General features: G+C 45.7%; 1 protein-coding gene across 1 annotated transcript; it reads left to right on the top strand.

The window, feature by feature from the left end:
* The first annotated feature begins 3,649 nt into the window (after window positions 1-3,649).
* On the top strand, window positions 3,650-11,880 carry LOC125147184 (stromelysin-1). The gene is made up of 10 exons (XM_047824257.1): window positions 3,650-3,882; window positions 4,641-4,885; window positions 4,977-5,125; window positions 5,250-5,375; window positions 6,944-7,108; window positions 7,295-7,442; window positions 8,334-8,467; window positions 8,891-9,050; window positions 10,120-10,223; window positions 11,496-11,880. Exons 1-10 carry the CDS (start codon window positions 3,778-3,780, stop codon window positions 11,594-11,596), a joined length of 1,437 nt encoding a protein of 478 aa, XP_047680213.1. The 5' UTR covers window positions 3,650-3,777; the 3' UTR covers window positions 11,597-11,880.
* Window positions 11,881-12,813: the final 933 nt, after the last annotated feature.

Genomic DNA, 12,813 nt, shown 5'->3' with positions numbered 1-12,813 from the left:
ACCCTGTTAGCAACATGCTTTATCCTATAATTCAAAGGAGATATATTATCTTATAAGTACTCCTTTCTGGCTGGTGAGATTCACAATTGTGGAAAAAATTGGATACAATTTTCTAAATTCCCCCTGATCATCATGATGTAAAAAACTAAAACTTAGAAGGAAGTACAGTAAAGCGTTCATTGTGTTTTTCTCTTTGTGGCATGACCATTTATGATTTCTTTTCTACTTTTAACTTTTTCTATATTCTGTATTTTCCTATAACAAAAATATGAAATTTTATTGAAAGACATAAAACTTTATTTTAAACACTTTGTAGAAACATGGCTTCCCATCACCAGCAGGATAAACTGACGTCTCAGCTGGAGACTAACGGGTTTCCAAGAATGAGCTCCAACCTGCCTGCCCACAACTTCGTTTTTCACTTTTTGTTACTACCCTTCACACACTTTTTATTTCAGTAAAAATTAATTCTGTCTTTTCCCAAACACACATTCAAATTTCTTGACTCTGCATAGTTGTTTCTTCTGTTTCCGGACTTTCCTCCGTGTCTGCTCCTCCATGGCTTTCTTTCAGTGGGCTTTTCCTGGAGGAAACATCTTCCCTTATGCATAATTCCCACACACCTCCTCTCTTTATTCCGTGCAGAGCTAATTATGCAGGAATCACCTCAGCTAGATGGCACCCTCCCTGTCTTTCTTTCTTCATTCCTTCATTTCATCTCCCCCTTCCTTGTTTCCTCTTTTTAAATAGATAATTCGCTCACGTTTTCTCTGAATTTCTCTTTTGCTTATTACCTCCAAATGTACACTCTTAGTATGGGAGTCCTGAAACATTCAAGACGGAGCCTCGGACACATGATAAATGAGTTTGGAGCCGAAGGGATGATTGTATCAGCTGGCCGCAGCAAGCCTCATGTATTATCTTGTCTCATTAGTCATGGAGAAGCGTGGTGAGTGGGAAGACAGAAGGGAGAAGTTATCAGGAGGAATGAGGCTTGCACTGGCTGCCAGCTTTTGAACCCAAGTTTGGATCAGATCGAATTTAAGTTTGCTGCCGGGCCCGATCCCTTCAGGCTAGCTTTCCGCAACCTGCCGTCGTGTGACCCTTGTACGTGTTCAGCCCTGTGATAAATGGTCATCCGGCGAATGGCCGTTCTCACTGCTGTGCTGGAAAAGCCAGTGTTTTTCTCCTAGTGTTCACAGATTCCCCTCCACCTTTGGGGTATTTATTCTCTGTCTCTTCCTTCTTTCTTCCACCCAGTTGCCTCATAACCTACCTATCTTCCTCATTAACGCATTGCCTTTTAAAATTTAATCTCCAAAATGCAAATTGACTCTCACCCATTGTCAGAAAATCCCTTGACGCTGCTATCTTGAGTATTTTACAGACAAAGGAACGAGGGATATGAGTACACAAGCCTTCGATTTATTCTTTACTAGAGAGACTCAAGATGATTGCCTGATTCTTTTCCGAAGACAGTGAAGCAAAAGAATTCAGTTAATAGGGTATTCGGTAAATATGACATGTAGGTTCTGGGGATTTAGAAACATCTGCATGATTTGTGAGTATTTTTTTTTTTTTAACTTTTCCTTCACCTCTTTGCTTTTTCTTGTGAGCCCTTCATTCATAACTAAAACATTAATGAATTCTGTCAGCAGTTCTGGGGTATCTGCTTTTCACCAGACACTATGCTCACCACTAGGAGCTCAGAGATGAACGAGGAGCCCCGGCGATGGAGGGGAGGCAGACAGGTCAACAGTCCAGCAGGAAAAATCCGCAAGAGACGTGGGTGCCAGGCACCACTAAGAAACCAAAAACGAACTCTTCTGGAGGCTCGAGACTTCCCGAGACCTCTCAGACGCCGTTTTATAAGAGGACAAACTCTGGACGAGCAGACCCTTGCGTTTATTTCAGGAACAACAGCGTGGCCCGTTGTGCCAATCCTGTTTGGACATCTGGGAAAATAAACATGATGTCTGTAAGGTTTCCCCGTAACCTTGAAATGTGTTTTCTGGGTTATGACACCAGAGAAAATGTAGAAAAAACCCTTGATCCAGAAGGAATTGAGACCTGTGCTTCACGTCCCGCCCCCCCACCTCCCCTGCCCACCCACCCGCTTCCCCAGTCCCAGCCCCCTCAGCTATGCTGACGTCAGTGAGGACCAGCGTTCCCCCTGATTTCGGTCAAGACGAGGTCCAAATTCTCTCCTCTGAAGGAATGAGGTGTCTTTCGACAGAATCGAGTCCGAACGCCAGTGTTCACACTCGATGCCCAGCCCCTGCCCGGTGGCCATCGGTCACCTGGGCGCCTCCATCCAGGGTCTTACCACATCTCTGATGCACGTTTGATGAGCTACCCCTGGTGTTTTTTCAGAAACAGACAAAAGGTAAAGCCAGTAAGGCATCGAGAGCAGCATTTGCCCTTACTGAATGTTCTGGACACGGACAGCACGTGGGTCATTTCACAGGTTCGCACTGGCCGGCCGTCTGTCGCGTGGCCAGCGGATAGGCAAGCAGACAAAGGAAAACCAAAGTGTGGTGACGGATAAAATGTGCCCTCAGCCAACGTTTAGCAACTGAGAATTTCGCCCTCTAGGGTTTGCACTTCTCTCGCTGTTTTATTTTCCTAAGGGTAAGGGAGGTGGGTGGGTCGGGGAGAGGGGGCCGGAGGATTGAAGACGTTCAACCAGGTCTCCCCCTGGGGATGTCTCCTGTCTTCCAGACGGGCACCTGTTACACAGCCCGCGTGAGCAGCACTCCGCAGGTCACAGAAGAGGAGAGAGAGGAAGGCAGGGGAGGGGAAGGGAGAGAAAGGGAAGAAGAGAGAGAAAACAGGTGAGCACCCTGGGGAGACCATTCAGGGTGGCTTTTGTTTTTGAAGTTCAAACTATCTACGAATTTGAATGGAAGGTGGAGGGAAAGGGATTGGAAGAGAGTAAGAAATGTGTAGGAGATACTGACAGAGAATTCCAGTCCTGCGCAAAGTAAATCATTGGATGCTGCCACTGTTTTCACAGAGCCCCTGTTCCAGGAAGGCCACCTGCCAATAAACCCGGCACAGACCCGCACAGACCAGAAGAGAAGGATACACTCCCTTCTTCACGATCTTTGTTCTCTCCTCCCCTTGAGCTTTCTCTCCTCAAAAACTAAGGAACCCAAGGAGATACCAACAGCACATATTTCAAATCAAAGACTCAAAAACTGAACTCTCCCTTCCAGCTTTATTCTAGATCATGCTTCTTCCGTTTTGACAGAAACTAACAAGACTCTAGCTATGGATGCACAGCTTTTCATTTACTCACATCTCGTTACATTTGATTTTAAGTACGTTTTTCTTAAAATGAGACCGCATCTAGAAGTCCTACTCAATTCTGACTTTTTACCGAGTCAGCCTATTTCTCCTCTCAAACACTGCAAACAGAAATTGTCTAGTAAATTCCAGTCACTTTTTCTTTCCAGAATAAAAAAAAAAAAAACCCTAGTTTTCATCTTACGAAGACAGGAAGCATTTCCTGGAGCTTAATCACTGTTTTGATTTGCAAAATTGGAAAGGTTGAGAGAAATTAGTAAAGTAGGTTGTATCATCCTACTTTGGATTTGGAATTTTTGGACAGGGTCCTGCTGCCATTCGGATGAAAGCAGTCATGAGTCAAGCTGTGGGTGACCTAAACCAACACTGTCGCCCTATAAAAGTCAGGGCTCCATTCGGCGGACCCAGGAGAAGGTAGGCGGAGAGGAAAGCACTAAGACGACAAAGAGCCAAGGAGAGCCAGTGGAAATGCAGAATCTTCCGGCTCTACTGCTGCTCTGTGTGGCCGTGTGCTCAGCCTATCCAGTGGACAGAGCCGCAGAGGACAAGGACAGCAACATGGACCTCCTTCAGGTAATTGATGGACGCATCTCCCACAGGCATTGGCAGGGCCGAGTGGGAACACCACCCCTGCTTTCCATTCCTAAACACACGGGATGCTTCGGGCTCACTGTGGAGAAGTTCAGGGACAGGAGGTTATGAAGTGTGGGATGTGGAGGGGTCTCCCCAGCCTACTGTGTCTCCTTTCATGCAGGAGCAAACAGAGGCCAGAAACCTTAGGTGTTTGCCTAAGATCTTGACCCCCTGGGAGCAGCAACACTGGGGCTTGAGGGGCAGGAGTACAAGAGGAGGGTGTAATTAAATGCATCTTGTGATGGAACTTCTTTAGGTATTTTAACCCAGGGGAAGTTAAGCTAGGTATTTACATGGCTAGTGTCGTGTTCAGACCCAGAGATCTGTCCAACTTTCTTTCGTAAGTCAGGTCCCCGGGAGAAGCACAAAGTAGAAAGTTGAAGGGCTTGAATAAGTGTAACTGAAACACAAATATGCCCAAAGAAGCCTTTTGGCTTTGTGTTTCTGCCTTAAGTTCATTAGATATTGGTCTCAGCTTCCACGCCATTGTCATTGCTTGAGGAGTAGACTAAGCTCCAGACGTTAGTTGGTTACAGAGACAAAACAGACGCAAGGAGAATCTGTAATTGAAGAATGGAATGGAATATGACACTTATTCTGATTTTAGCCACTGGAGGAATACCGGAACTAGATGAGGGCTGCAGCTGCAATTTAGCACGAAAGGCTAAAAATCATGACTATACTTACTACCCCACTAGCAATACCTGGAGAACTACTACGACCTCGCAAAGGATGTGAAACAGTTCGTCAGAAGAAGGGACAGCGGACCTGTCGTTAAAAAAATCCGAGAAATGCAGAAGTTCCTCGGGTTGGAGGTGACGGGGAAGCTGGACCCTGACACTCTGGCGATGATACGCAAGCCCCGGTGCGGCGTTCCCGACGTGGGCCAGTTCACCACCTTCCCTGGCCTGCCGAAGTGGAGGAAAACGCACCTCACCTACAGGTAACGGGTCCAAAGAGGTGTTCACATCACAATGCGATTTTACCAAGTACCATCACAGGAGAAAATAATCTCTTCAATTTTTTTCCTAAAGGATTGTGAATTATACGCTGGATTTGCCGAGAGAGGCTGTTGACTCTGCCTTTGAGAAGGCTCTGAAAGCCTGGGAGGAGGTGACACCACTTACTTTCTCCAAGATTTACGAAGGAGAGGCTGACATAATGATCTTTTTTGCAGTTAGAGGTAAAAACCAAAAACAATATGAAATGCATCCATTTATTTAGTGCTGTTGTGGGGGGTGGGGGGAGGAAGACTCCAAAGGTATTTTAATTACCTGTCTTTCAAATAAAAACACTTTCTCCGTCAGATCATGGAGACTTTATCCCTTTTGATGGACCTGGAAATATTTTGGGTCATGCCTACGCGCCGGGGCCCGGCATTAATGGAGACGCTCACTTTGACGATGATGAGCAGTGGACAAAGGATACATCAGGTGAGTCGCACATCTCTCAGAATGATTTGGGTGGGTTATTTTTGTTGTTTTTTTTAGATTTAGAAAATTCTGAGAGGCTACAAATCTTCGAGAAGTGGTGTGTTCTAGGTTTCCCAAATGGCTCAAGAAATAGAATGTATTTTTGTTTTGATCATTATTGAAAACACTTTCAGATGTCCAAAAAGTTTATTCTCTGTCTTGGTAAGCACGCTATGGAGGCATCGTTAAAGTACTTCTTTGAGGACGATGCTTCTAGTATGACCTTAGGACCATCCTTAAGAGTATTTTCTCATTGCGTTGAATTGCAGATATCCAAGGGACCACGTGTTGCCTTGCCTCTGTGCTAACATGGGCCCTCGATAGTGCTTATATCCAAATTGGGGAAATGTCTTCTATACTCTTCAAAATGGAGATGGGAGTTAAATTCCAGAAACTGAGGTCCCCGTTTAGGTTTTTCTGGTAAATCAGCCTTTTACTCTCTCTAGGTTAAGAGGAGTTTTTAGGGACTTGTTCTAAAGGGAGACACTAGCCCCCAAATACAATGCCCAATTTTTTTGGTAGGACGGTATTTCTCAGTTCATAGCTGTATACTTTGAGGACTGACTGCCAACGTTTTCAAACAACTGGCTAAAACAAATAATACTAACCTCTGAAAGTTTCTGGGATTTATAATCAAAATGCAAACAGAATATCTATAGGGAGTACAAATGTGAGGTTAGTGCCGGATAAATTTCTTTGGTTTGATCGAATTAACAACTTCTTCCTGCAAAGTCACAAATGAGGACTTTAGTAGGATCACAAGTTACACAGATAATGCTCGCAAAAGTAAACTTCGCGTGTCAAACGTAATTACCCAACGATTTCCAATGTCAGCATCCTGGGTTTTTTTTTTTTAATAATACGCGGAAAAAGAAAATATGAATGCAGCTAGTGTTCGCGTGGTCAAAGTCTCTTTTGTGACAAATGCTGGGCATGATTAGGCATGCTATGTTTTAGACCAATCTTAACAAGCCCTATGACAATTATCATTACTAATATTTCCAGACCCAATGTGTACTTAATAATGATCCTGGGGTTGAAAAATTATGCAGGCAACAGTCTGCATACAAAAGTATGATTGTTTAGGGTTTCAGATTTGAGTTGAATAAATTGTGATTCCTTTAACTGAGACTATAACTGGCAAACATTAATACGTTGAGACAGTGTTTAGCTTTTCATTGACAAATGAAGAGAAATATTTATGAATGTGCTAAACAAGTGGGTCGGTTCCCTTCCGGAGTACGAGAAAGAGGACCTTGTTTTCATGAAGTAAATAGGCTTCTGAGGTGGGAGAGGGCAGTAGGTGGACACACTGGATGTTTTGTCTCGAAGACTGATTTCAAGAATGAGAAGCATTAAAAAACGCTAGGCTTTCCGTTAAGTGCGTTATCAATCGATCAGTCAACCAAAAAACAAGGCAAAGAAGGCCCTCTGTGCTTCCAGTAAGTAAGCCAATAAAATACAGCTGACTTGTGTGATGTACATGTGCTTAAGGGATTAGGAACTATTATTTATGATTTCTTAAATAGGGACCAACTTATTCCTCGTTGCTGCTCATGAACTCGGCCATTCCCTGGGTCTCTATCACTCGGCCGACCCCACAGCTTTGATGTATCCTGTCTACAACCCACGCACAGACCTGACCCGCTTCCACCTTGCCCAAGATGATGTGAACGGCATCCAGTCCCTGTATGGTGAGTGATGCTGGAAAAAGGAGGCATTGGAGCTTTGCAGCCATGGTCTTCGGGAAAGCTTTAAAATGCTGCATAAAGCATTTGCAATTCGTCTCAACACACTCAGGGAGTGTTTGGAAAGCATAGAAATTGACGGAAGCATCCCATTTCGCCTCCTGTTTGATCCCCCACATCTGTTTCCTTTAGGACCTCCCCCTATGTCATCCCCTGATGGCCCCGCGGGGCCCACGGAATCTGTGCCTCCAGAACCTGGGACACCAGCCACGTGCGATCCTGCTTTGTCCTTCGATGCCGTCAGCTCTCTGAGGGGAGAAATCCTGTTCTTTAAAGACAGGTCAGACCAGAAGATTCTATTTCCCTATCTATTCTTTTGACGTACATTCTTGTCCTCTCCTTGTTCCTATAAGTCACGCTTGCTTTTCAAAAGTCCAACTTAAGAATCGCAACTTTATCTTTACCTCCTTTAAAAATGGAGTCAGGAGAGTGTTACATTGAATCAATAATTTCCTGTCTGCCGGATACACATGCACTTAAGAGAACATTCAAACTGCACAAACAGGCAGAAAGTAGAAAGCACGTCTCCCTCACCACACTAATCTGGGTTCCCTAGGGTATCCCCGTACTCAAGGACCCCTGTACATCCTTCCAGAAGGTTTCCATGCATACACCAAAAAATACTTACAGACACAGATACGCACATGCACACACCGGTCTGTCTTTTCAGAAATGTAGACCACGGGGCGCCTGGATGGCTCAGTTGGTTAAGTGTCTGGCTTTGGTTCAGGTCGTGATCTTACGGTTCGTGGGTTCGAGCCCCAAGTCAGGCTCTGTGCTGACAGCTCAGAGCCTGGAGCCTGCTTCGGAGTCTGTCTCTCTCTCTCTCTCTCTCTCTCAAAAATACATAAACATTAAAAATAAAAGAAAAAAGAAAATGTAAGCCATGTTGTCGCACACACAGCAGTGTGCGTGAATTGTAGGTATTTAGAGGTTACACTTGGCTAATTAATTTCGCCGCAGGATCACTTTTCTTTGCCAGGAGGTCTGGTGCAGGCTTCCCGGGAGAAAGAAAACATATTTTCCCATTGGAAGTACACCTAATTTCTGCCTGTCATCCAGCCAGAGGATGAGAGAATGCGGGAAGATGGGTGAGGCAGGTCAGCGAGAAAAATGTGCTACAGGCGAAGGTCTGGGTTTCAGTTTTCATTTCTTTTTTTTCATATTGCAGACATTTTTGGCGCAAATCCCTCAGGACGCCTGAACCTGGGTTTTATTTGATCTCCTCGTTTTGGCCATCTCTACCTTCGGGCTTGGATGCCACATACGAAGAGACTAGCAAGGATATCGTTTTCACTTTCAAAGGTAGTTATTATACGAGAATTTCTCTAACTTGTTGAAATAAACCCTTTCACAGGAAAATTGAATAGGACTCTGATTTTCTCTACTATCACAAATTGTGTCTCCATTGTTGCTCTCAGGTAATGAAGAAGGGAAGGGATGTTATTTTCTTTATGTTTTACAAATGATAGAAATGAACATAGCAACATACGCGGCTCAGAGTTGTAAATTCCCTTCTTTGATTTGCGTTCATTCATTCCATCCACACATTGTTGTTCAATGCCCACTTTGAGCCGGGGATTACATTTTTACTACGAAAACCAAAGGCGCTAACAAGTATTTCTAAAACTCAAAGGCTTAACTTTTACAAATTCAATGCGTTTATAAGTAATTAGGTAAATAATGTAGAAATAATGAAGTAATTCCGTGAGTTATTTTTCTTAACAGGAAATCAGTTCTGGGCCATCAGAGGAACCGAGGTACAAGCAGGTTATCCGAAAGGCATCCACACCCTGGGTTTTCCTCCGAGTGTAACGAAAATAGATGCTGCTCTTTTTGATAAGGAAAAGGAGAAAACGTACTTCTTTGTAGAGGACAAATACTGGCGGTAAGACGCGGTTGGAATGACTCTGTATGGAGCCTGATTAGGGACGTTAGGTTCTTTCCCTGAGGGACCCCCACCTCACTCTCAGCCCTGCTTCCGTCTCACCGAGGAGGACGGATACACGCCTACTTTCCAACGCAGCAGCGCCTGGTCATCGGCATTTCTTAAGCGCTCCTGCCTTGAGCCCTTGTGCCGCAGGCTGGACCTTCCCTCTGCTGTTGCCCCACCTGCCTGGACGGCCTCTTCTCTCCTTCGCCCCTCCCCCCAGCCCACTCACCCTAAAGTCCTGGCTCCAGTCCCCGCCCCCCCCACGGACCTTTCCTGCCGGACTCCAAACCCAGATGGGTTTGGAAGAAGCCTCAAGAACCCAGGCCACAGTTTAGCTCCTTTCCTGTGGACTCATTGCCTCCCTGGGTGTTTGTCTCATCTTCCCAAATTTACCCTATGATTGTGAAGGGCTTCCCTGAAGCTCCACCCCTCATTAGTGCTGCCTGTTTAAGTTTTATGGATAGAACCCAGGACTCACACAGAGGCTGATTCCTGGGCCGACCGCCCACACAACTGGGCAGCCCAACCAAGGTCCAGCCACTGAGTCCAAAACACATTCACTGTGATTTCACTTCTCGCCACTCTGCCTTTTCCTAACAGGCTGCTGTAGGAAATCCAGATGTGCAGGGTGGGGAGGACGTATAGGAGTCAAGCATGCTGGAGAACTTGAGATGTGTATTTGAGATAAATGAGCCAATTCGCTGTATGTACCTGTTCATACATACCTTCGTGTCTTTGTGGTTGAAAGACGATTAAGGTTCTTTCTGTCCAGGCTTAAGAAATACGGTAACAAACATCTTCCAGATCGGGCTGTTGACTCTGGTCCTGGTGGAGATACAGCTCTAAGAACTAAGTGTGCAGTTCCATTCAAGTCCCATATTTCTGTAGTGCTAAACACGTTTGACATTTATTTGCAGTACTTAGAAAGTTTACTAGAATTCCGCATGAAACCAAACATGACTTAAGAATGTGGGTAACGTGGCCTCCGTGCAATGCTGAGCTGTGTTTCTTTGACTGGATGCAGATTTGATGAGAAGATACAGTCCATGGAGCCAGACTTTCCCAAGAAAATAGCAGACGACTTTCCAGGGGTTGACTCGAAGGTTGATGCTGCTTTTGAAGCATTTGGTAAGAGGGTACTTGCTCCGTTGGCAACGGGCCACTCGGTGTCAGAGGGAAGAAGGCAGCTGGATTGATTTGTGATGATGGGTTTCCTTTAACCAGTTTCCACCTCCCTCCCCTAGATTTCAATTAGCAGTTCTGTACCACTTCTATGACGACTTTATATAGTACGTTGATTTGAATCAGAACAATAATCAACACAAATCCCTATATTTTGTCCGTGTGGATAAAACCAAAGTGCTTGAGGGTCACTTCCTCACCTCTAGAGCTGTTGTCTTTCAGATTCCCATGTCGTTATAAAACCCCTCGGGAGTGTGGCCAAGTTTCTTAACTGGCTGGCTTTCTCCTCCCCTCCATCCTGTTGGGAGATTTTCCTGAGTAGTCATCAGCCATTGCCCACAGGGCTCACTTGCAAATACAGTAAAACCTTGGATTGTGAGTAACTTGTTCTGTGCGTATTCCGCAAGACAAGCAAACATTTCTAGTACATTTTAACCTGATACACGAGTGATGTCTTGCAATACGAGTAGTGCATGATGCCGAATGTCATATGATCGCAACTGAGCCAATGGTCCTTGCGGTTCGGTTTGATGTACGACTGCTTTGGATTACAAGCACGATTCTGGAACAAATTATGCTCACAAACCAAGGCATTACTGTCATTGCTTTGGCGTGTGCACAAAGTTTTTTAAAAAGATACATTTTTTTCCCCCTAATCAAAGAGAGATGGCTGGTGGCTGGTGATCCTTCTCAAAAGGTAACCCAAGCACCATGATGGAAGAGCCGTAAAGGGTCCTGTGGTGTTTGGAAAGAGTTTCTGTGCTTCTCTGGGGCCACACGTGACCCTCAGGCTATGAAGCGAGGAAAGGGGAGGAGGGCTGTCAGGAAAAACAAAAGTAAACAGATCACAGTTTCCACAGAAGCAGAGAGTTTTGTCTGATCAGAGCAGAATAACCTGATGACCTGAACCTGGCTTTACTGCCAGACTGCGCTGGAATGGAGTGCCGTCTCCAACCCGCCCAGGGGTGACCTCGGGCAAGCAGACTGTGAGCCTTCACCTGCTCATCTATAGAATGGACTTAGATACACTTCCCTCATAGGATTGTTGCAGAAATCAATGAAAAAACGATCATCTAAAACGCTTATCATCGTCCCTGACACATATTGAAACTCCATAAACGCTCTGTAATTTTCATCATCTACTATTCTGAGTTCTGCATGTTGCCAACTTCTGTTTTTGAACAGATATCCCCTTATCTCCCTTGTCCGCATTTCCAGGGTTTTACTATTTCTTCAGTGGCTCTTCGCAGTTGGAGTTTGACCCCAACGCAAAGAAAGTGACACACGTGTTGAAGACCAACAGCTGGTTGAACTGTTGACGTGTCTAGAAGCACCACGTGGGCATTTGAAGCGAAGCTGATGATTCTTCACCTGAGTCTTTGCGAACCGAAATGGTTCGCTTCCTGCTGCACACGCACTGACAGAGCACGAGTATAAGCTGCGTGTCTGGCTGGTCAGCCTCACCTATGACGGGCCCTTCGAGCAGGCTGCTCGGCGCGCACTCGGGTCACACGGAGCAGCTTCCCCAGGGGAAGGGAGAGCGCTCGTGTGCGAGACGACTGACTGTATATAGACTGTTTGCTTGTTATTTAATAAAGACGATCCGCCAGTTGCTTTATTGTTTCGTTTGCTTCAAGAATGAGTCGTCCCCCCCAATCTTGGGTGGGGTAGGGGCGAAACAGAAGGCAGCCTGAGATCCTTGGCCAGTGGTGTCAGTACTAGGGTCTCCATGGCGGCAGCCTCACCATGAGCCCATCCCGAACTGAAGACAATGTGCCCCTTGTCCTCCCCTGGTGTCCGACGAAGAGGTGTCCCTATGTCCACCCCCCAGACGTCGTATGTGTTCCTGCTATACCCCAGGAGAAGGATCTAGGGAAGTGATCTTGCAGGGAAGGCTCTAGAGAAAATTGTGAAGCGGGATCCTACGGTTAGCACAAGTCACCTCGTTCGTGCACTTTATTTTTCAGGTGGAGAAAATCCAACACACCCGCTCTTCATCTTTTCCTTTGACGTATCTGTTCCCTCCGTGGAGCCCCTTTGCCTGACCTCGTGGTCTGCTCATGTCCACCCACACATGAAAGTATCCTCTTGTACTCATTTTGTGGCTGTCTGTGCGAGAAGTCCACGGGCAAATGCTTATCCTGAGGTAGATTTATTGCCCCTAAGTGGCATGTCTGGGCAACCACACAGTAAGAGCGTACTCACACTTTAACTTGCTCATTGGGGAATAATTTGCCGATCATATGCCGTGTGCCAGGCACTGTGCTGGGTTGTAGGCATCGGGATCTCAGAAAATGGACACAGCCCTGCCCTCATCAAGATTTTAATCCGGCAAGAAAAAATATAGGCAGATAGCCACAAATGTACATGCAACCATCAATGTAATAAAAGTCATAAAGGAAAACCATCGGTGTCTTTGACAGAATAATAGGGAGATCTACTCTGCTTTGGGCTGCTTTGAACGTTTGAGGGAATGGCACTGGGGAGGTTTTGAGGGAGGTGTGAAACCGGGTGAGGGGATCGTGGCTGGGACTGA

This window comes from Prionailurus viverrinus, chromosome D1 (assembly GCF_022837055.1).
Source record: "Prionailurus viverrinus isolate Anna chromosome D1, UM_Priviv_1.0, whole genome shotgun sequence".
Classification (NCBI taxonomy): Eukaryota; Metazoa; Chordata; class Mammalia; order Carnivora; family Felidae; genus Prionailurus; species Prionailurus viverrinus.
Note: the sequence above shows the minus strand (reverse complement) of the source record. Positions and strands in the feature narration are given on the sequence as shown.

Bases quoted from the DNA above. Each gene is read 5' to 3' on its own strand.
- LOC125147184 (XM_047824257.1), top strand. From the start codon at position 3,778: ATGCAGAATCTTCCGGCTCTACTGCTGCTCTGTGTGGCCGTGTGCTCA. The intron at 5,126-5,249 runs GTAAAAACCAAA...TTTCTCCGTCAG, and splicing joins GATCTTTTTTGCAGTTAGAG to ATCATGGAGACTTTATCCCT. The intron at 5,376-6,943 runs GTGAGTCGCACA...TTTCTTAAATAG, and splicing joins GTGGACAAAGGATACATCAG to GGACCAACTTATTCCTCGTT.